This window comes from Nematolebias whitei, chromosome 3 (genome assembly GCF_014905685.2).
Source record: "Nematolebias whitei isolate Nwh7 chromosome 3, NemWhi1, whole genome shotgun sequence".
Classification (NCBI taxonomy): Eukaryota; Metazoa; Chordata; class Actinopteri; order Cyprinodontiformes; family Rivulidae; genus Nematolebias; species Nematolebias whitei.
This window is the reverse complement of record NC_056500.1, coordinates 12,163,660-12,186,692: the sequence shown is the minus strand read 5'-3', so window position 1 is coordinate 12,186,692 and position 23,033 is coordinate 12,163,660. Positions and strand designations below refer to the sequence as shown.

General features: G+C 39.0%; 1 protein-coding gene across 1 annotated transcript in view; it reads left to right on the top strand.

Moving 5' to 3' along the window:
* Nucleotides 1-7,512: 7,512 nt before the first annotated feature.
* cachd1 (cache domain containing 1) overlaps nucleotides 7,513-23,033 on the top strand; it is a 99,377-nt gene continuing 83,856 nt past the window's right edge. The window contains exon 1 of the mRNA XM_037698005.1: nucleotides 7,513-7,738. Coding sequence (XP_037553933.1) covers nucleotides 7,514-7,738 — 225 coding nt within the window. The 5' untranslated portion in view covers nucleotide 7,513. The remainder of the gene's footprint in view (nucleotides 7,739-23,033) is intronic.

The window sequence follows — 23,033 nt, the reverse complement described above, 5'->3', positions numbered from 1 at the left end:
ATATATATATATATATATATATATATATATATATATATATATATACAGTATATACAACTGAACAGTTATTTGTCTAGTAGTTAATGGGGTTTCTGTGTTTGTTTGTTCTCCTGCACTTCCCTGCGTTTTTTTTTCCTTGTGTCAGCTCCGGGCTCACCTGTCTGTCACCTCAGGTGTTTCTTATTCTGTTTCATCAGTGTCTCTTTAAAATCTACATCATTTCACTCTTCCCGTGCCCGGGTGTTGTCCTCTGTTGGATGTCATGTTCTGTGCCTGCTCCTCTCGTCTCCTCCTAAATGTTATTTATTTTTACCTTTAAGTCTCCTGCCTCTACCTGCACACTGTATGGATAGATAGATAGATAGATAGATAGATAGATAGATAGATAGATAGATAGATAGATAGATAGATAGATAGATAGATAGATAGATAGATAATTATAGAGCACTTCACTTTTTTCCACCTTTTTATGTTACAACTTTATTCCAAATTGTATTAAATTAATGTTGATCTTCAAATTTCTACACACAATACCCCATTATGACAGTGTGGAAAGATTTTTTGAGATTTTTGCAAATTTATTGAAATTAGAAATCTAAGACTTTACATTGTCTTTGAGGAAAGCCATTAATTTAATACAATTTATAAGGCTGCAACATAATAAAAGGTGGAAAAAGTGAAGCGCTATAAATACTTTCCAGATGCACTGTACATATATAATTACTATTACTATTTATTTTTCAGCTATTTTCTTCACATCACAAAACAATAAACAACTTCTTTGTTTTAATGGAAGTCTTGACGAGGGTGGGTGTCACATGACCATTCTCTCTGAACACCCCTGCACCTGCTGAAGCAATGCACTTGTGTTCAGATACACTTTAAAGCTTGCACACGTGTGCACACACACACACACATAGCAGGTGTGGACCAAAGCTTTTTTGTTTCAGAAACCCTCCATGCTTGTAAACCTTTTTCCCACAACTGAATGTTTTGGTCCCGTCCATTTCCCAGTTGTGGTTGTCCCTGCTCTCCTTATTTTGAACCTGCATGCAGCAGAAACTCTTCCCTTCATCAAACATTAAAACATTTTGGCAGCACGATGGCTTAGTGGTTAGCACTGCTGCTTCACAACAAGAAGGTCCTGGGTTCAATCTCTTCTCCGCCTGTATGCGTGGATTTTCCCTGGGTACTCTGGTTTCCTCCCTTAGTCCAAAAGCATGTACTGGTATGTTAGGCTGCCTCCAGGCCCAGACCTCCCTTACACAAGAAATCTGTGATCTCAGCAGTGGTGAAGAAAATACTCAAACACTGTACTTAAGTAAAAGTACAAATAAACAGACAAAGATGTACTCTAGTAAAAGTAGAAGTACAACATTAACGTTTTTACTTGGGTAAAAGTAAATACATGCTTTTAAAAATATTTAAAGTATTAAAAGTAAAAGTACTTGCTGAATGTATTACCTAATGCACTACAATATCATTAAGTGTACCTGCCGTATGTAAATTTTCTGTAATACATTAATATTGTTGTACCATTTTAATGAACAATGCTGCAGATAATACATGTTTTTTATTGTGTTTACTCTGTGACACAGTTCACACTTAGACTTGTGGTTCTATTTGTCAGAATTTCAGGGATGACATGCAGAGTTAAATGCCTTTAAGCAAAATAAGAAAGAGGAATGATTATACCTTTGAAAGTTTTTATTTAACACAAAGCAAAACCAATGTGTCATTTTAATTGTAGTAAACACATTTAAGTAAAAGCTGTCTGCCTGAAAAAAGGAGCATTAGACCTAACATCCATGAACTGACACATTTTAATATTGCAGCAAGAATTTCTTGTTCAAGTTCAGAAGAAGTTGGTTTTCAAAGTTTATGAGTCCAGTCTGGCTCTTTTGGGAGAGAGAATCTGTCCTGCTGTACTGAACGGTCTTTCAATAGACTTTCAATAAGGCCATGGGTGGCGCGTGTCTTCAGGCTGACTCTCTGCAGTGGAATCCATTTTGGGTGCATTAGTGATGCTGCGGGTGTCTCCAGCTCAATGGCGTATGTGCTAGAATATATGTCATTGATCCAGCTCTTCTTGAAGGTGGGTCTAACGTTACCTGCCCACTTCGCAATAATTCAATGGACCAATTCTGCTCTCGCCATTGGTTACTTTCAAACTAATTAACTATTTTTTTTTTCTTTCTGTCCTCCGGTGAAACCAGATGTATCTCCCTGTCTCCTCCCCCCCCCCCCACCTCCACCCGCTTCCCTGCTGCACTCTTTTGTCCTGTGAACCCTTAAAAAGCCTCTTTTATTTCTGCATACCTTTTAATTCGAAGGATCAGTTGGTCTCTCAACAAAATTGATCAACTTCTCCCAACAGGAGTAGAGGGCATAAGGAGGACCCTCTTACCTTGATGGAAACAAATTGGATTCATGATGACAACTGGTTATTTTGCTGTTTGGCTGGTGAATTCTGGCTTGTCTATAAATTCGTGTGGATGTGTCGAAGCTCGACAGTGCTCAGACTGAATTTGGGGAGCTGCAGCAGGGAGCTGGAGCAGCTGTAATCAGGACTGTGAACTTTTTTGGCAGCACCCATGAACGGTAGGAATAATCTTGGAGAAGCTGTAAGCTCGACTTGTAGCGTAAAGGATCAAATCGGCTATTTTGGAGTTCCATCAGAGGAATATATACCAGCAAGACTTTAAAAAGACAGAAACAACAATTTCACGAGTTCTGCCTGACCCAAACTGTGGCCTTGACGTCAGACTTATCTCAACTCCTCCTGAAATGTTTTGAAAACAACAAAGATGCTTTGACCGTATCCTCACCCCTCCCTTCCCCAAGGCCGTGGACATGTGACAGAACCTCAACCGAGCTGATGATGAATGTCACCTCTTATCTGGACAATGGCTGAGAAGGGGGACTCTGGACTATGCTACAATTTTCCCTTAAAAATTCAATGTTTTCACCGCCTATATGTAAATGTATAACGTCTATTTATGTTGCTTTGCTGTGGTAGGTTTTTTTGATGCCTCAAATCGTGCCCTGTCTAGGACACGGCATGGGAGAATTTTTTATACCATCTCTCCTCATGTTTTCTTTCCTTTTCTCATCTAAGCAAAATATTATTCTGAAATAAGAATAATGAAGGCCACACTTTTTATAGTTGCAGCTTCATGCACTCCTCCCATCTTTCGTACGACTATACGTACGTATTCTTGTTGTATCTCGGTGCTATGCCAATAAAGTTTATTCTGATTTTGATTCTGAAATCAAAAACCGCAACGTAAATGTAACTTGTAACGCAATGCATTATAGAAATGTAGTGTAGTAAAAAGTGCAGATACATAATGTAAAATGTAGTGGTGTAAAAGTAGAAAGTACCCATGTTTAACTCTACTTCAGTAAAGTACATCCATCCATCCATCCATTTTCTTTACCCGCTTATTCCATTTTGGGTCACGGGGGTCACTGGTGCCCATGTCCAGCAATCACTGTGCGAGGGGCGGGGTACACCCTGGACAGGTTGCAAGTCCATCACAGGGCCACATAGAGACAAACGAGACAAATAACCATTCACTCTCTCACTCACACCTAGGGACAATTTAGAGTTACCAATCAGCCTAACATGCATGTTTTTGGTCTGTGGGAGGAAACTGGAGCACCCGGAGAAAACCTACGCATGCACGGAGAGAACATGCAAACTCCACCCAGAAAGGCCCCTGGACAGGAGTTTGAACCAAGGACCTGCTCGCTGAGAGGCAGCAGCTCTACCAGTTGCGCCACCGTGCTGCCCCCCTGAAAACATACAATCAGTAAAATGACTCGCTGCAAGTTAAGCAACAGAGGGACGTTGTTAGACTTTATTTTGTTTTTTTCTTCATTACCACAAACTAAAAATACTTTCCTGACAAGCGCCGAGAGGAACTGAAGTTATTTTAGTGGCACCTTAAAGGCTTGGGAAAATCAAAGCTCTGACTAAACATAGTTGACTCTACAAAACAGATAAAATGGAACAGCTGTCATCACGTTTCCCTCTCCTCTGCATCATACTTTGTCAGGCCAACTATTTACAGCACCACTCTCACTGGATGGATAAAACTTGTGACTTCATCCTCTTCACTTTTCAAATCCCTAACATTTTCTCTCTCTCTTTTCAATCAACCTTTATTTATACAGGTAAATCCCATTGAGCCTCGAGGGCTCATTTACAAGAGAGACCTGATTTCAACAAAGAAAGATGACAACAATGGACAACTTGACTGATGCAGTTTGTGTAATTATGTTCATTAAAACACTTTGCAGGTCATCCCCATTGTTTGAAAACCTCAATGCTAAACATAGTTGAAGAATTTCCAGCAATAGGATTTGTTGTTCGTTTTAAAATACACAAACCTGATATTTAGTGCCTAAATCTAATGTTTTCACTGAAATTTTTAATAAACAAAAACAAACAATAAAACACAACAACAAAGCAAGTTGCATAAATCTGTGCCGGCTGGGGAGATGCCAGTTGTGCAGCTGTGAATTCAATGCACTCTGCAATTCAATGAAGTGGAGACAGACGGAGAGAAAACACTGATTAAAGGTCAGCTGTTTGATGGCTTGGAGTGCTGTTGTACTTCAAAGCCTCCCATCATCTGCACAGACTAAAAATTCTTTAATGAATGTACTTTCTTTCATTCATCTTTATTCTGCAGTCATCAATCAAAGTATGAAACATTCCCAAATCCATCAAATCTCTGAGCTGCAATGAAAACTAGAAATGGATTCTCAGGAGAGCAGATGTTCAGTTACTCTTTTATAGAAATTCCAATTGTATTCCAACTAATATACAGTACCATTCATACTTTAGAGCATCTGCTTGTTGTTGTTATACTTCAGTTTTGTTATTAAAAGTAACCTCTTTTTTTCCCCTTTGTAACTGTGAAATATATATTTTAAAGTGGTTTGATTCATATCTTCTCCAACAATATTTCACATTATTTTCTGCCACTTTGGATCATTTTATGTCTTTTTCTTTGAAGATCATTCATTTTGATTAAGTTTTGATTTGTTCATACAGTCACTTTATATTTCCTTTTGTTTCTTAAAACTTTTTATTTATTTTTGCAGCTTTTCTAGGAGCTGTAAATACACACAGCACCCAAATGCACATTATTTTTTGTGTGTATGTGTCCTGATTTGACATTCATAACATGTTTTTTTTGTTATGTCTTCTTGCATTTGTGTCATAAGTTTTAATATTTGTAACTTTATGCTTTTTAAAACTATTTACCTTGATTTACAAAAAAAACGATTTCTTCAGTTCCTTTAAAAACGTTCGTCTCTGAAATCTAATTCAGCATGTTTGCTTTATTTTCATCATTTTGTGCTCTTTTTACCTAAGGTTTTGCCAATTGTAGCTTCTATCTATGGTTTAGCTTTTAGCTGATTTGTCCATTTAGCTTGTAATAACTGTTCTATTCATTTTAACTTTTAGATAAGATTGTGCTAATTTTCTTTAAGATATTGTTTTGATCAATTTAGTTTTTATTTTGCTACTGTTTTTATTTTTTATTTTTAACCTTCTGTTAAACAGAATGTACAAGTACATTTAGCTTTTACTTGCAATTTAGTTCACCACTTGCTCTTGCTGAGGTCGGACGCTTTTCCCTCCCTCTCCGCTTGGCTTTGCTGCTCTGTCTGTCTGTGAAACTGCTTCTGAGCCTCTTGCATAACTTCTGAACCGTAATTATGGACTTGTTTTGATCAGTTGGTCCCTCAACTCTATTTACAACATTTCTTCGAAGAGAAGACAGGCTTTAGGCGAGCCGATTTGCCCTGTTGGCATGCACATAGCTGGATATCTCATTGACTTGGAAGACTTGATGATGGGTCTATCTCTGCTGCCATTTGTGGATTTTAAGGACACATATTTAATTGGATTTATGATAACTGGTTCCTGCTTTTTGGATTCGTCTGGTTGCTGGTTTTATCAACAATCAAGGAAGTAGTCGGCAGCAAATTGGGACCCAGTCACGCTGCTTGTCTTTATGATAGCTTAGTTCGTGCTTCGAGTACCCAGACTCAAATGCTTTGGGCAGAATGGATCAGATCTCTGGGATTTTACTCAGGCATGTTCCATCGGAGTGGCCATGTAATTTGGGCATTTCTGAACCGTTTGGACCAACACAGACTCAAGGTAGATGTCATTAAGTTCTGCCTGTCCCCAAAACATCTGTGTGTTTATCTGAATTTGGCTCCCCTGGCTGGCCTTGAAGGCCACCTTATATGAATTCGCCTGGAGAAAATATAATCTGACGCTCATCCCCCCGAGGAATGTCCAACTGATAACCAGATAAAACCAGCTGAATAAACATTGTTATCATTTCAAGACTCTTGGATTCTCATAGATGTTATCCTTGGCCATTCCCCGACATCCCTCGAGAATGTTTACGGATCTCACCGGAGGACAATGGCTGATTATTCCATCCTTATCAGAACTCTTAAAGTGCCCTCGAGAGCGTCCAAGGACATTGCTCACCACTCTCGTCGTCTCCCACTCTGTGGAATGTCTGTCAATGTGTTTTTTTTTTTTTGTGAGGTGTTTTTTAATATTAGAGTTTTTCTTCTCAGCCAAGAAGAAAAAGTTTAATAGGAATTTTTCGCCTCCAATTCCTACATGTGTCCAGTGTCACTACTTTTTGTTTGTCTAAACAGATCTCACTTGTAAATGAGTCTTCTGGGCTCAATGCAACTTATTTGTCTAAATAAAGGTTGAATGAATGAATGAATGCTTTTAGCTGCTGTTTTGCTGTTAACTAAAATTTGGTTGCGTTGGCTGTTTTGCTAATTTTAGCTTCTGTTCTGCTTGTTTGGATTTTCTACTGGATAAATAAAGTTCTTCTGCATTATAGTAAAATAATTATAGGTCATTTATATGGTTTTTGTAATGTTTTAACTAAAACTTTTGATACATTTGAGGAAAGTCGTATTGACATATTTTATGTGTAAGTATTGTTCTGGACTCGATGGTTCAATCATATTTAAATATGAAATGTAACAGTTTATAAAGTTCGTACTTCATCAGAAAAACATGCCTTCCATGTTTTTGCACCTAAGTGTCGTTCAGCTCGATCCATTTCCTCAGTCTTTATTTTTCCCAGCGGCAGTGAACGCATCATGTGACCCTGATCCATTGATCTTGAGATCCAGGCGCCGCTGGGACTCCTCGCTGCGTTTCCACGCCTCCTACTTTCACCTCCATTGTGGCGAAGCTCCGGGTCCCTCCACTTTCAGGAGTTGGACCGAAGAGGCAAGAACGACACCGAAAACAATCATCTTCTTCCTTCACCCCCACCGGGACTCGCCTCCTTCTCTTCAGGGATTTAAAACTAGATGTTGGAAATGTTGGAGACTCGTACCGGAGGTTCGGAGCTCACGTACTCTACGCTGCGAAGTTGTAAAAGAAGTTCCTTTGAAGTTCGTGTTTTTCCGCCGCCGTCCTCCAGCCTCTAAACCTGCGACCATCATGGCGAGGCGGACTGGGGACAGAGCTCGGGCTCCGACGCCGAGCGCTGCTTTCCGGGATAAAGCCGTGCGCCTTCGCGGCGGCTTGGTTCTGATTTGTTTGGCTCTTTCTGCTCGTGGATTCTGCGGAGCAGACACGGAGTTCTCTATCCTGGAAGAAGCTCAAGTTTTAGCGGAGCAGATGAAACAGCTTTCCTCTCAGGAGCTGGGAGTCTTTACTATGCAGGTAAATAAACAAAACAAAAACGTTTTCTAAAACTAATGCGGTGTTTTAAAAAAAGTCTGGAGGTTTGTAAACCAAAATACTTTCTTGGTCTCAAAGAGAAAATTTTGTGAAATGAAACATTTGTTTTAAAACTAAGCTGCAGGGAAACAAAAGACACTTTGAAGTTTAAACTCATAAATATGTTGAGCTGCTGGTCAGACCCTCTATTTAAGCCCTTAAAATATAACCATAATACTGATTGTCCCCTGTATTGTTAACTAACATGAACATTGTGCACATTAAACCACGTGTCAATTTAAATGCAAAACAAACAAACAAAGAAACAAACAAACATCCTCACATTCTTTTTTCTTTTCTTTTCTCCCCTAACATTCTTAATGCAACTGTTTGAATTATTCCTGGTTTATTTCAATAGTACTGTAGTTAAATCACAAACCACCTCAAATTATCCTTGTTTATCAGTCATCTACTTTTTTAATATGTTTGGTTTAGTGTTTTATTGATAAACTAAATCAGAAAACTGGAGGTTGTTCAATCACATGCCAGTATTTCCTGAATAATCTTTTGGGCCATTTTCGCCCAATAAACGATCAAACAAACAAACAAAAAAATCTACCTTTCCAATCAAAATTGCATGTTTATTTATTTGTTTTTGTCAACTTGAAGACATCAGGTTTTTTTTTTTTTTTTTTTTTTAAATAAGCACCAGTTTTGAAAGGGGCCTAGAGAATTGGAAGCGAGTCATGTTTGTGTTGGTAAAATTGACAAGAATATGCATTTGTTTTAATTTATGCCATATTAAACTGAATATTTATCGCTTTAAAAACAAAATATGCATCATCTGTCATTGGATTAATGCAATTTAGCATAATTATATTTTTCTAGGAGTTAATAATTACTAATTTTAGAAATAACCAAATGATTATTGAAAAATAATATTTCCCACAGCCCTAATTGATTAAAAGCAGACACCTTTAAATCTGTCTTCTGTCATGTCCATCCATGCAGTGCCCATTAAACACACCAAATGGCAGTGGTGGAGGGTGCTGGGAATTTGTGCGTGTGTGTCTGTGCGTGCTCGCGCGTGTGCTCGGTGTTTAGCACTTCAGAGGCAGCAGCTCGGGCTGAGCTCAGAGGCAAGGCACCAAGGGGGGCCCAGGCCCCAAATGATGTAGCATCTTCTCTGCCTCCACACTGAGCTGCCTTCATCCCAGCTCTGGGAATCCACTTTGAGGGTTTCCTCTGATCCCACGGGATTCTCTGTTGTCACTGCTCATCCCTCCCTGAGCCCCAGTTTGTGCTCTCTCTCTCTCTCTTTCTTTGCCTGATTATTATTGCTTTATTGTATTCTGCCCGTGCTGGAGTAAATAAAATGAATAAATGACTATTTTTTCCCTCTCAAATGAGAGGAAAAATGGTTTCTGTCAGCTTGAAAGATGTAATTAATTTGAAATAATTGTAGCTTTTGTCTGTCACGTTTAAACTTTAATGGCTTATTTCAAATTCATACAAAACGGGGCGTTCAGCCGCAGTCTGCTGCATCATGGGAAAACTATTCTGCGATATTATGATGTTCTAGAAACTGAGAATCTTTGAAGGCACAGAGCTTGTTGGTGCGATACATTTTATGCATTTAACCAGCTCATTTTGTGCAAACTCTGTATACACTCAGAAAGTGAGTTGTGGTGTTTTGGTTGCGAGTTTGTTGTGCAAAGTAAAGAATGCAAATTGTATATGCATTCCTTTTACTGTGACGTTTCTCACTGCATCTTTCCATTTTACTTTAGGCCGCACACTCTGCCACTGTAGATCTCCTTTGGTTTGTTTCATGCAGGAAACCCAAAGATCAAACCTGGATAGGGTTTGGAAATCAATACGATTTAGAGCATTCTTTTAATTTAAAACGCGACAGCTGGCGTTCATCCTTTTTTCAAGAGACGCTGCACTTTTTGTGGTAGGTTCTGAGAGGTTTGCATGCAGAGCACATGCGGTTTTGTTGCAGACAAAACTTGAAGGTTTTGTTATGTAGTGAATGTCCAAGCCCCCCCCTATTTAAAATGTAATTGTAGTCATCTCCACTCCACCCCTCATTCTCCAGCAGATGTGTAATTTGAGGCTGAGCAGCTTGTTACTGAGACACTCCAGGGACATGAAGGTGTACAGCTGACACTTGAAGTCAATTTTTATAGCATTCTCTCCCCCCCCCCCCCCCCCCCCTGCTTGTTGTAAAACTAATACATCCACTTTTTTCTCCATTTTATAAAAGTAGCTTTTATATCATCTCAGTTTTCTTGGTTTTATATCAAGATTTGATTATTTTGCTGATTGGTTGGCAAAAAGCAGCCACTGTTTTTATGTTTTGACAAAACATGTGCACTCATTTTATTTGGATAAAAACATTTTTTTTTGGGTAGAAATATAATCAAAGACCATACTGTTTCTTGCACCTGAGTATTGTTTTTTTTTTTCACATAATCCTAGTACTGATTTTAATTTATTTTTAAAGTCAGACTACACAGTAGCAGTGATTTTCAGTGATTCAGCATTGATTTTTGTAACTTCCATTTTTACACTTTTCCTGTGTTTAATGTATTTGTTGTTAGTACTAACTTCATTTCATGTTTTAAGCACATGTTCTTATTTTATTTGTCCTCATGTCTCCTGCAGGATTATAGACCTGGTTCTACCTTCATGTTGATGCTTTGTATAGTCAGACCTATGCAGGATATAAACAAAGACAAACTTCCTAAAGCCACAACAAATGCACCACTGCGTACAGAAATAACCAGGAAGGATCACCAGGGAGAATAAATATCACTTTTATGTGAAAACATTCTCACTGATTGAGAATTTACACCATCGAGACTATTGATCTGTGGGAAGTTTTACTATTACCAGTTTTCAGACCAAGAACAGTTTTAGCATGCCACTTATGTTTAAAAATAGTTGCACTTGCTTTAAGCAACTGGTAAAATCTTTACTATTGTCAGTAGTAGCATGCTTGCCTTTGGTCAGCACTTTGGTTGGCCTTGTCGCTGTTTTAAGTGCTCTATAAATAAAATGGTATGGTATGGTTTGGTAGTCTGAGGTACTCATAGAATGGGTGTTATGTTTAGTACTGTTTCCTCTCAAGAACAAGCCTGTCCATATGAAGGGGTGGCATTCTTCTGTGCACCACAGGCTGTAGTGGGCCACCATTTCTGATCATCCTGACTAGGCCTGTCACAATAACAAATTTTGCTGGGCAATTAATTGTCTCAGAAATTATTGCGATAAACAATGATATTGTTTGAAATTTGACAATAATCAGTAATTATGGTCAAATTTAAGGATAAATATTTTTTAATTTGTTTTGCATGTACCTTTTTCAGGGGGGAATATAAGACTAAACCAAAGGATGGATAGTAAGGGAGCGAGCAGTGTGTCTCTAAGAAAAATGGGAGGGAGGCCCCTTGACGTGACATGGGCTGTCTCTCTTCGGTTCTCAGAATGGCGGATGCTCGGTGTGGTTTGCGCTCTTTAGCATAGCATTTTTCACACAAAGCTTTTAATAAAAAAATCAGTAAACAAGTTCTCAGCTTCTTTTTGCAGAGAAAAACAACTTTTTACACTAAGGCACGGGTTTCAACCGTGAATTTTGGAGCTTCGACAAGACGGAGGATCCCCACCCCCCACCCCCCGAGGTTGGCCTGTTAGCTTAACTCGTAGCTTAGCTTCTCAGCTTAGCTGCTTTTAACAATCCAAAAATGCGATTTTGGAAGGTTAAAATGAATTTTAAAGAGAAAAGAGAAAGGGAGGGGTCAGTGAAGAGCACCGGAGTTGAGCTTTTTGTCATCCAGTGTCTTCAGTGGAAAGAGAGAGACGAAGAAACGATAGTCGATAAATGAAAATGAGGTTGATAATTTTCATTTATCATGCGATTAATTGATTTATTGTTTATTGCGACGGGCCTAATCCTGACTCTTGACTTTCAGTGTGCATGCTGCCTCTTGGATCAGTGATAGCCAGATATCACTTTTCTTTTCACTGTTATGCTGATGATCTACAAATTTATTTACCAATGAAGCCTAAAAATATTAACCTTCACACTCCTTTTTACTGATTGTATTGCCGACATTAAGCAGTGGCTTCACTGTAATTTTCTGTTTTTAAACGAAGGAAAGACGGGAGTGCATCTTCTTCAGTGATGATGCTCCCTGTAACTTTGGTGCTCTGACATCCAGTTCAGACCCACAGTTAAAAACTTGGGGGTGATGTCTGACAAGATCGTAAAGTTTGATAAACATATAGCCTCTGCAGTCAAGGCCTGTTTTTATCAGTTACGTCTCTTATCCAAAGTTAAGCCTTTTTTCTGATTTGGAAAAGGCCATTCATGCTTTTATCACTTCAAGGCTTGACTACTGCAATTCCCTATATACAGGAATCTCCCAATCCTCCATTAGACGCCTTCAGTTGGTCCAAAATGCTGCAGCTCGACTCTTAACCAACACCTCCAGACGTGAGCACGTCACCCCTGTTTTATTTTCTCTCCACTGGTTTTCAGTCGATTTTAGAATTAAATTCAAAATTTTATTATTCACTTTTAAAGCTCTCAATGGTCTTGCCCCACAATATCTGACTGATCTGATCGCTGTTTGTGAATATAGGGGAACACAGATCATCCAATACTTTTCTACTGGCTGTCCCAAAGTCCAAGTACAAACGATGGGGTGACCGGGCCTTTTCTGTCGTTGCACCCAGACTCTGGAACCATCTACCTCAGGACTTGTGCTCCATCACTGATATCGAGCATTTTAAGTCTAAACTTAAAACCTTTTTATTCACGCAGGCTTTTAATACCTAGTAGTTTTTTGGCAATCTTGATATGTTTTAATTGTTTGTTTTTAATCTTTAACTGTCTGATTTTTAATTCTTAATTGTTTGTTTTTAACTTCTGTATTGTGCAGCACTTTGTGCACCTTTTGGCTGCTGGAAAGGGCTCTATAAATAAAGTTTGATTGGTTGATTAAGTGTTTTGGTGAGGTCTTCAGGCAGGCAACAGGCTCTCGGTTAAATATGATCACGTGTGATAGGCCCACAATGGTTTTGAGCATGCACAAAACGTTTGTAGACAGTTCATAGTGATTTGGTTGATGCTTCCTTCTCATTAAAAGTGACTTTCCAAATTAGTCACAGTCTTAACAGGCAGGTGGGAGAAGCGGAGTCTTAATTTTGTGTGAAAGAGCCCCATCTCAATTGAAAATCCATCTATCAAGTGTTGTGTTTCTACTAAGGATTGAATGAAGCCAAAGCTGGTTGATACCTGTGATCACAAGACATTTCAAGCAGGACTGAATGCTAACACCTAAAATTCAGACATTGGTTTGCTTTTTGACAATTAACAAAGGGAAATTTTAATGCTGATTAAAGGGTATCTCCAGAATTACGTGGCCGTGAATGAGTTTGGCTCATCCAGGTAACCGCAAACCACTAACTGATTATAATTTTAAATCAATGGGAATTTGTGTAGAAAAAATAGAAAATCGTGGCTGCACTGGTCTTGTGTTCAGCCTGTAATTTTTCTTGTTTGGGTTTGGTCCTAAAGCAGCAGAGTCCAGACTGTTGCTGTTGACTATAGCGCTTGTTTGATCAGACATACACTCCTCTATTCTTTCCTTCCCCCCCATGCCTTTTGGTAACGTTCCAATGCCCGTTTTACCACTTTATTTTTTATTGGTCTTCAGCTGGATAAACAGTTTCTTCTTTTTTTCCTCAGTTTATGTAAAATTGGTTGGAGAGTTGGGGGAGGGGGTAAGAAAGGAGGATTGGAAGATATACAGCGGGGCATCAGAATTCTTGCTCCGCTCTCTGCAGCACAGCTTCAAAGCCATCTTGACTCTTGCTGCACCGCTTGCATAGCTGTGGGTTCAGTCAAGGTTACTTTAAGTTTCACAGATCCACTGCTCCATCCGGGAGAATTATCGCTTCTCATCCGTCTTCTTTTTAGACTTTGTGTGTATTTTTCTCCTGTTGTGCACGACCCAAGGCCTTAAAACCTCCTCAGAAATAAATTGTTAAAATATGTGCATCAAGTCTTGTGCATAACAACTGTTAGCCGACTGTCCATTGGAATATAATTCTATATTTTCAACCATAACAGAATGTATTTGTCTTTTCCTCTTACCTATTTTCACATATATTTATCTTAATGATAACAATGTACAGGTGTTTTGGATTAGTCAACCTTGAGGGGCAGTGCAACTTACTGAACAAATCCTCTCTTACACCACCCATAAATGATGACAGGTCACAGTGATTTACAACCCCCTGAATAAAGAATCCACACCCATGTTCTTTTCCATTCAGACTTTTTTTTTTTTTTTTGCCTTAAATGTTATTGCAGGGAGACTTTAAAAAAAAAACTGCCTTCTTTTCATTCAGTTATAGGATTTAATTCCCAAGTTGCTGCTTATACACAGATATTTTAGAACTCCAAGCTACACAGTTTTATTGTTTGTGGGTTTATTTTCCTAGTGGGCTTGCAGATTAACAGTGATTTGGTATGTTGTCTGTTTGACTTTTAAGTTTTACATCTATGTTAATATTATGGTGATATTTTCTCTTTTTGTAAAAAAAAAAAAAAAAAGGACAAACTTTTATTTTCTTCTAACAGCTGCAGATTCCCACAGCGACGTCTGCCATGTTTAAAAACTTGGAATCTCTTCGTTATTGACTTTAAAAAAATTCTTGGCTTGTCCAAAAAAGAAAAAGAATAAGTGGGAGAAACTAAGCCTTTATCTTCCTGTCAAAATGTAGGAGAGAACAGAGCAAAGAGCCATGATTTTATTGAATGCTGGGCTTCCTGTATGTGTTGGCTTGAATCCAGAGAGTATGATGCTCCTGAGCCCCATCTATCCGACTGCTTTGAAACCGAAGGTTTCCAACCTTCAACCGAACACACACCAGACACATCAGAGTCCGCAGACTGGTTTCATATTAATGTTATTCTTAGATGGAAACCATGCTAATTCCAGATTTAATAATTTTGATGTCAATCTTTTTTTATTTTCTTTAAAGCCTTGTGCTTTATCAGTTTAAACTACCAATGCAATCATTACTGTAAAAAAAAAAAAAATAATAATTCACGTGTTCCTACTACAAACCTTTCAAGCAGCTCAACTCTTCAGATCAGACAATACTTTTAAGTTGAAATCCTTTTTCAGGGGTTACTGCAGCTAACGAACTCGCATGAACGATTTGGCAATTTGTTTTACACTGGATGCCCTTCCTGACTTAGCCAGGGCTTGAACCCGCAACCTCAGGATTGCGAGACCAAGCTACCACAGCCCCCCTAATGTTGTCGTGTGAAGTGATTGAGGCAAAATGGAGGGTAAAGTTGATTCACTTCTGTTACACCTTTGAACTGGGAAGGGAGGTAGTCACAGAGCTGAGTTAAGGCCTCCGCATGGTAGATGGGCAGTCAACACATGATCCCATGGTGGCGGGAGGTTTGTTTTCACACACAACTTTCATAGTCTACAATGTACCTCTCTCTACCCCTTACCTATTATCATAATAAAATTAATAATGTGTTATGTATTGTCATCATTGTATGTTCCCATACAATGGCAAAATTGGATCTTTGCATTTAACTCATCCATCACCAGGTGGTGCAGTGGTGTAGCTATGGAAAACGCCCAGGGAGCATTTGGCGATAAGTTGTGCTGCTCAGAGACACCACAAGATGCACAATGACTGGGGCTCAAACCTGGGACTTTTGGGTCCCGGGTCGGCTGCTCTGCCTCTACACCATCTCGGCCCCCAAAATGGAACCATAGCATACAGCCTCATCTTTGTTTTTCCCTCGCATGAGCAAATTTTATGTTCAGGTAGGCATCATTGCTTGTCTCCACCTGTAAAACACAGGTTGGCATGTTGGTATTTGACTCCTGGTACGTCGCATGCATGTCCAGCCACTGTAGAGCTGTATACACCGCCAAAATGATGATGATGATTATTATTATTATTATTATTATTATTATTTATTTTTTTTTTTCATCCATGCATCCTCTGTTTAGCCTCCATTTGGCCTTCACAGAGCTCTATTAAAGAGTTCCAAACTTTCTTCAGACTGAAGGTTAATGGTTACAGCTAGTTATGCTTTGTTACATACTGAATATCACTTTAGGACAAAAATTCCTCACCAAATTAATCTGGTAACGCCGTGAGCTTCACTACCTCCATTATTACAGCTATCTTGTTTCTTTGTTCGAGGTTAGCTCACCCTGGGTTATATTTCTGTGTGGATGGAGCGATCTTACCATGAGCATCATGTTAACTGTGAGTCAGCTCAATTTATTAAAATCTGATTGACTAAAGGTGACTTATAGAGGATCTGTTTATTTATTCATTTTTTCCAGTCACATCACAGAACCGTACTGTAAAAAGTACTACCGGGTAAGTCTTTGCCTCTCGACCAAAATATGTCAGCCATCATTTTAACTAGATACTGTATTTCCATAGACGTTAATGGATATTCCTTTAACACGGCCAGGTTAAAATCTCTCAAAGCTCAACAAACATCAGTCTAACTTTCCTGCAGTTGTTTCATTGTTTGTTATAGAAAATGTGAGAACAAGAAATGTTCTTATGTTTTTTTTTTATTTATTTTTTTTACAATACTAACTTATTTCAAAAACTTTGACTTTTTCCCAGTGTAGTTGGAGACTGATTGTCTTAGTTTCTGCTGGGTGGCTGACAGAATGAAGCATGAAAGTGATGCTCTTTCCCATCTGGACCAGCTGTTGTGGTTTAAATCAGTACTCTTGCGTCCAGATCATTTATGTGACTGTTTTTTGATGCCTTTTCCATATTTTTTGGTTGAAGGAGGGCCCCTCTGTTTAAAGCCTTGACTAAAATTGGTTTTGCAGTGTTTTTGTAGTCTCAGTTTTCACATGCTTGTCTTAGTTTAAAAAAAAAAACCTCTTATTTTTTTTTTTGTCCTTGCATCTCACACCAACATGCCCTGCAGTGGTTGTCAACCTTGTTCCCCGAGGAACACCATCCTGCATGTTTTAGTCGTTTCTCTGCTTCAACACAACTGATTCAGTGATTTTATTACTTCTTCAAATTTGCAGAAGCTTGTTAGTCACCCACTTATTCAAATCAGGTGTGTCAAAGCAGGGAACCAGAAACACGCAGGATAAGTTCCTCAAGGACCAGCATTGGGAACCACTGAGAGCCAACTTCCTGTTAGGAATCTAGTCTGCTGTTTTCTTGACTGCAGTCATAGTCTGATTAATATATAATTAGCAAAGCACTGTAGCACAAAACTTTAAAGGAATTGGGTGGATTTTTAATAACACTTTAATAACTCTCGTTTAGGCCCTGTGCATTGACTTTAAGACCGCACATAGTCTCTTTGCTGCTCACACACCTAAAGCAACAACAACTACATCTGATCAGGAAGAGAAGTGATCTTTATTGCTGAGTAGCACTTTGTGCGTGTGTGTTTATTATTATTATTATTTTTTTTTACAATTGCCAGTTTTATTTGCCCACCGACAGTGACCAAATCCAAAGCCACCTCTTTGGCCATGACTCAATCTGAACTTGCTCAGAAAAGGAGAAAAGGGTGGGGATTTTTGAAGTACAATACGAGTTTGGGAGGACAACCCTCCCCCAGACAAGTTGGACTTGTAAGTCTCCCATCCCCCTCAGTGTGCACACACATGCATTCACACACTCCTGCAAAAGAAGCTTTGCATTTTCAATGAGAAGAAAGTTGGAGCTCCTACTGTGGAGAAGCAGATCAGACCTTTTCTGTTTACCCTTTTTTATTTATGCACCCATGTCTCTTTCTCTCAGCTTTGTGTTGCATACATAAACGTAAAAATTGCTAATATCTCACAGTTCAAAATTCCATCCGTATTTTCATGCCTGTTTGGGTTTTTTTATGTGGAGATCGACTTTTGCATGTGTAACAGGAGACTTTGGGTTGTTCTGGAGGCAGGGAACCTTCAGAGTGCAAGAGAAATCTAAATTGGGTACAGGGGCTTGGAAAGAAAAGGAGTAGAAAAGATTGTGCAGCTGTGTTGGCCAAGAAATGTCAGGCTGCAATGAAAACTAGGGGTGCGAATCTCTGTGTCTGGCAATCCGATTCGATTCCGATTTTTGGTGTCACGATACGATTCAAAATCGATTTTTTCCATTCGGAAACATTTTTCGATTCAGAAATGATTTTTCTATTGAAATGGTTATGAATTTTGTTTCGATTATATATGTAACTGACAAGCTGAAAAGATTAAACAACAATGTAAACAAATAGAACATTTATTTAAAACAATAATTTTAGGTTCCTTACTGTATCAAATCTTTTTGCATCATTTTAAATTTATACCAAAAATAGGAACAAATACAGGAGTGCATAAAATTCTGTAACTTAAATTACCAGTATTAGGTTATCTTAGTTGCCTGAATTAAAATAAATAAATAAATAAAATAAAAAAATTAGGAACAAATAATTCATCCATCCATCATCTTTACCCACTTCTTCCTTTACGAGTCACGGGTATCACTGGTGCCCATATCAGCTATCACTATGTGAGAGGCGGGGGACACCTGGACAGGTCTCCAGTCCATCACAGACAAATAATTCAAAATATGTAAATATAAAAGTAAACAGACCAGCCTACTGTAGTATATTAACCTTTAACTCAACTTAAAATACAGACTTCACAGTTTTTTTTAACCATATTGTTCTAACATTTGTTGTATTTTCAAAACTTAACATAATATGAAATATACAGACTTCCGTCTTAACCATATTGATTCACATTTAGTAAATATTTAACAAAATTTCAAAACCTGTGGAAACCAGCACAAAAACTTCTGAACTGTAATTTATAAACCATAAATTGTATCATTTAGAACTGGCTCCAGGTGATTTGTCTCATTTGTCCTCTTCAACCTGTTAAAAAGACAAATTGCATTAAGTTTGTTGTACAACTTGTCTTAAGTGTTAGTATAATATGAGAAATAACAGTTACCTTTGAGATGCAGCTGCATCAGAGCTTCTCCCATTTGTTGGTTCATGGTGAAGTTGTGGTGCTGCTTTATCACAAAAAAAAAGGCTACGTGAAGGAATAACGTACATTGGATCCATCGTATTAAAAATAAACCTGAACCTCTCACCTTCCACTGAGCAGTCTGCTCATAAATCCTTTGTGATACAGCAGGAGATGGAGAGGGAAATCTTCACAGCCTTTGGGAGAAGCCTGGAAGTTTGTTGCAGAGTTTACTGGTCAGCTGCTTCGATTTCATCATCCGTGAATTTTGTCGTATTTCCAAAATACTGTACTGCAATTTTATTTTACGCTTCTTGTAAACAACTGTGCTCTTGTGAAGCTCTGTCTTCCCCCGGAGCATTGTAGGATCTGAAATGATTTTTAAAGACGAAGCAGCGGGTTGAATCGCACTGTCTCCCTCCTCCATGCTAGCAGGCTTCATTCACTAGCTTGCTGTACGGTGGCCTACACGGCTCAATTCTATGATGGCCAAACGGGGAGTAGGAGCGGAAAAAATATAAAACTTAAATGCATTTTAAAATCGATTTATGGACCTTTAGAAACGATTCAGAATCGCCAGGACTAAGAATCTAGATAAACGAAAAATCAATTTTTTTCTGCATCCCTAATGAAACCCCAAACACACAAGGAACCGTCACCGCAGTCTGCTCTCAGTTGGTGAGAAATTATTAGGGATGCACAATATTGGATTTTTGGCCGATATGCCAATATGTTAAAACTTATTCGGCCGATAACCGATGCCGATACCGATATTTTATATACGTTCCTTTGTCAGAACATAGCCCTCTTATTTAGGCTTATTTGCTACAAAAATTGTGCAACAGCTGTAAGAGCTGGTGACATATATTCAGTAACAGCCATATGATATGCATAGCTCTTTGACTTGTATTAAATGAAAAGTGTTAAATGTTATTTATTAGCATTATTCACCTGCAATGCTGTCTCACTTGTGGAGGCTTGTTCCGGGTTCCTAGCTGCAGTGTCAGGTCCACTGCACTCCTGTGCATGAAGGACAACTTTTTAAGTTCAAAGTTTTTGTCTATCCATTGTGCCGTAATCATGCTAATCATGCTACTGGGGCTAAAACGACACCCAAATATCTGTGGTAAAACTCACCCAACAAGTTGTGTTATCGGCTATTAGCTTCTCAATGATGGCTTGTAACTCGGGTAACGTTACGTCGGAAAAATATCTCTGACTGGGAACGATGTAGCGAGGCTCAATGTAGTCCATAAATCTTCGGAATCCGACATCCTCGCCAACGAAAAATAAAACATCCACACCACTGACATTTTGACTATTCCTCTCTGCCGTGAGCTCGGGTAGGCGCATGTGACGTCATTGCGTTGCTGCTGCAACGTCATCAAGTTGTGCTGCAATGTCATCACGTTGTGCTGCTGCTGCAGGCAAAAACAGTGCCTTTTTATATCGGCGAGTTATTTTAATGGAGTTATTTTAATGGAATGGCCGATGTCCGATATTGAAATTGAATGTTTATCGGCCGATACCGATACCATGCCGATAATATCGTGCATTCTTAGAAATTATAACACTTCTCAACTATTCCAATTTCATTATGTCCAACTTCTTCTTTTCTTAGACCTTCATGAGACAGGTTAGTTTTACCCAACTGATGATGTGTTGTCACAACAGTAATCCTGCTCAGTATGAAAGGAACTGCAGGTTCAAACATTTGGTGCATGTGCTTGGCTGAGGAGCCAATGGGGCGAATCTACCATCTGCGAGATTATGACTGAATGCCTCCAAGTCAGAATCCTGCCCAGATGCACCAATACCGAAGCACCGCAGATCCTCGGTTGGTCTCTGATAGCCAGCTCCGGCCGGTGCGGAGAGCCGACCGGGATAAGGTGCGGCCACAGTTTGGCTCACCTCACTACATGCGCATTGCATGTTTGACAGGGGTGCTGTGCTAAATGACTCGCAGACGACCTGATTCTGGGTCGTGGTTTCGTAAGTAGCAGAGCAACTACCTCGCTGCAATCTATTGAAAGACAGCCCTCTATCCAACTTTTATGGGGCAGCTGTGACTGAGTGGTTAGAGCAGTTGTCCTCCAGTGTAAGATTTGGGGGTTCAATTCCATCAGCAGTCACATGCTGAAGTGTTCTTGGACAATACACTGAACCCCTCATTGCCTCCGATGCGTTTCCCATTGATGCATAAATGTGATAAAGCACTGATTATTCTTTGTATAGATCTAGTAGAGTGCTGTATGAATGGGTAAATGAGGGAACAGATTGTAGTGTAAAGCTCTTCGAGTATCTTGATAAGATAGAAAGGCGCTATATAAGTGCAGTCCATTTACTGTTCTTTCTTCTTGAGCAACAGATTCTGCAATTCAGAAATATTGCGTTGCTACGAATTTGAACTCTTGACCGGAAACATCTTTCTCAGTTTTCCCAACAATCTAGAGCAGTATTTGGTTAAACACCTGAATTTAAAACGTGAAATGTTAGAAAAAAAAAAAGGTCATATTGAAATGTTCCAAATAAAGGCGTGTTTAGCTGCTCGAGGGCAACAAATTAAGCCAATAAGTTTGAAATTTTCACCTTGTGAAAGGCAGATAGGCTGCTGCTGTTACTACAAATTTCACATTTAGAAAAACATTAAACATTGTTTGCATTACTTCAAATATGTATTTCTGGCCTCCTGATCAGTGTTCACTTGTGTTCTAGATTTGTTTTGGAAAACGCAAAATGGCCTTTATATTTTTTTTGTTTATTCAACCCTTTATTTATACAGGTTAGTCTCACTGAATCACGAGGGCTCATTTTCAAGAGAGACCTGTTTAAGACGCAACATATATAGTACTGACCACAATAATTCAACAAAAAGCAATTCAAATCAAATGAAAGAAGTTATAAACAGTCAAATCAAGATGCTGAATAAAACAAGGTAAAGTACTAAAAACAAGAACATGTTTGCGTTGATATTTCTATCGATATTATCAAATGTTTAAAATCCCTTAAATAAATCAAAATTGATAGTTTTAGATATTTTTAGTAATGTGTTCCAGGTTACAGGAGCAGAGTAGGAATAGGCCTTTTTGCCGAGTTCACTTCGCACTGAGGGAACGCTGCAGGTAATGAATCTATGAGGGTGCATGCCATAACTGCACTGATGACGTGACATGTAGGAGGAGCTATACGTAGGCAGCAGACCAAGGAGTGATTTAAAGATGAAAATGAACCAGTGTGAGAGCCGACGTGTTGATAATGATGACTAACTATCCAATGAGTACAGAGTGCAGCGATGGGTACAATAACAAAAAAGGTTGAATCATGTCATCTGGACTTCGTTTTTTTGTTAAAAAGAAACGTTTCGCCCCTCATCCAAGAGGCTTCGTCAGTCTGAGGCCTAGCCATCTGGTATTACCCAGAAGCCACCCTGACTCTTGTGTTTCAAGCCTGCCTCAGATACCCCTGACGTCTGGCCTTTTCACTAATGGTTTCAAAAACACAAGAGTCAGGGTGGCTTCTGGGTAATACCAGATGGCTAGGCCTCAGACTGACGAAGCCTCTTGGATGAGGGGCGAAACGTTTCTTTTTAACAAAAAAACGAAGTCCAGATGACATGATTCAACCTTTTTTGTTGTTATATACCTGGATGACTGAGAAAACAAACTTTGTGTTTTTGAAACCATTAGTGAAAAGGCCAGACTTCAGGGGTATCTGAGGCAGGCTTGAAACACAAGAGTCAGGGTGGCTTCTGGGTAATACCAGATGGCTAGGCCTCAGACTGACGAAGCCTCTTGGATGAGGGGCGAAACGTTTCTTTTTAACAAAAAAACGAAGTCCAGATGACATGATTCAACCTTTTTTGTTGTTATATACCTGGATGACTGAGAAAACAAACTTTGATGGGTACAATAGTTACAACCAGTTATGAACCTTAGTGCCCCATGGTAGACGCCACGGCATCCAGCAAGGAGCTGGCAGGGGCATTCATGTAAATAATGTCACCACAATCAATGACTGGTAGGAAAGTAGCAGCTGCAAGGGGTTTCCTGACATGCTGAGTTAAGCAAGATCTATTCTGAAAACTTTATTCTTGTAACATAAATTCCATTTTAATTATTGGTGCATTCCTTACCATCTTTACAAATGTTTTTCTTAAGTGTTCCTAAACAGAGTGACAAAATGATGTATATCTTGGGTGCTTTAATTATTTTTGTCTATCTTTCCCAGCACTTTGATAACACCCCCCCCCC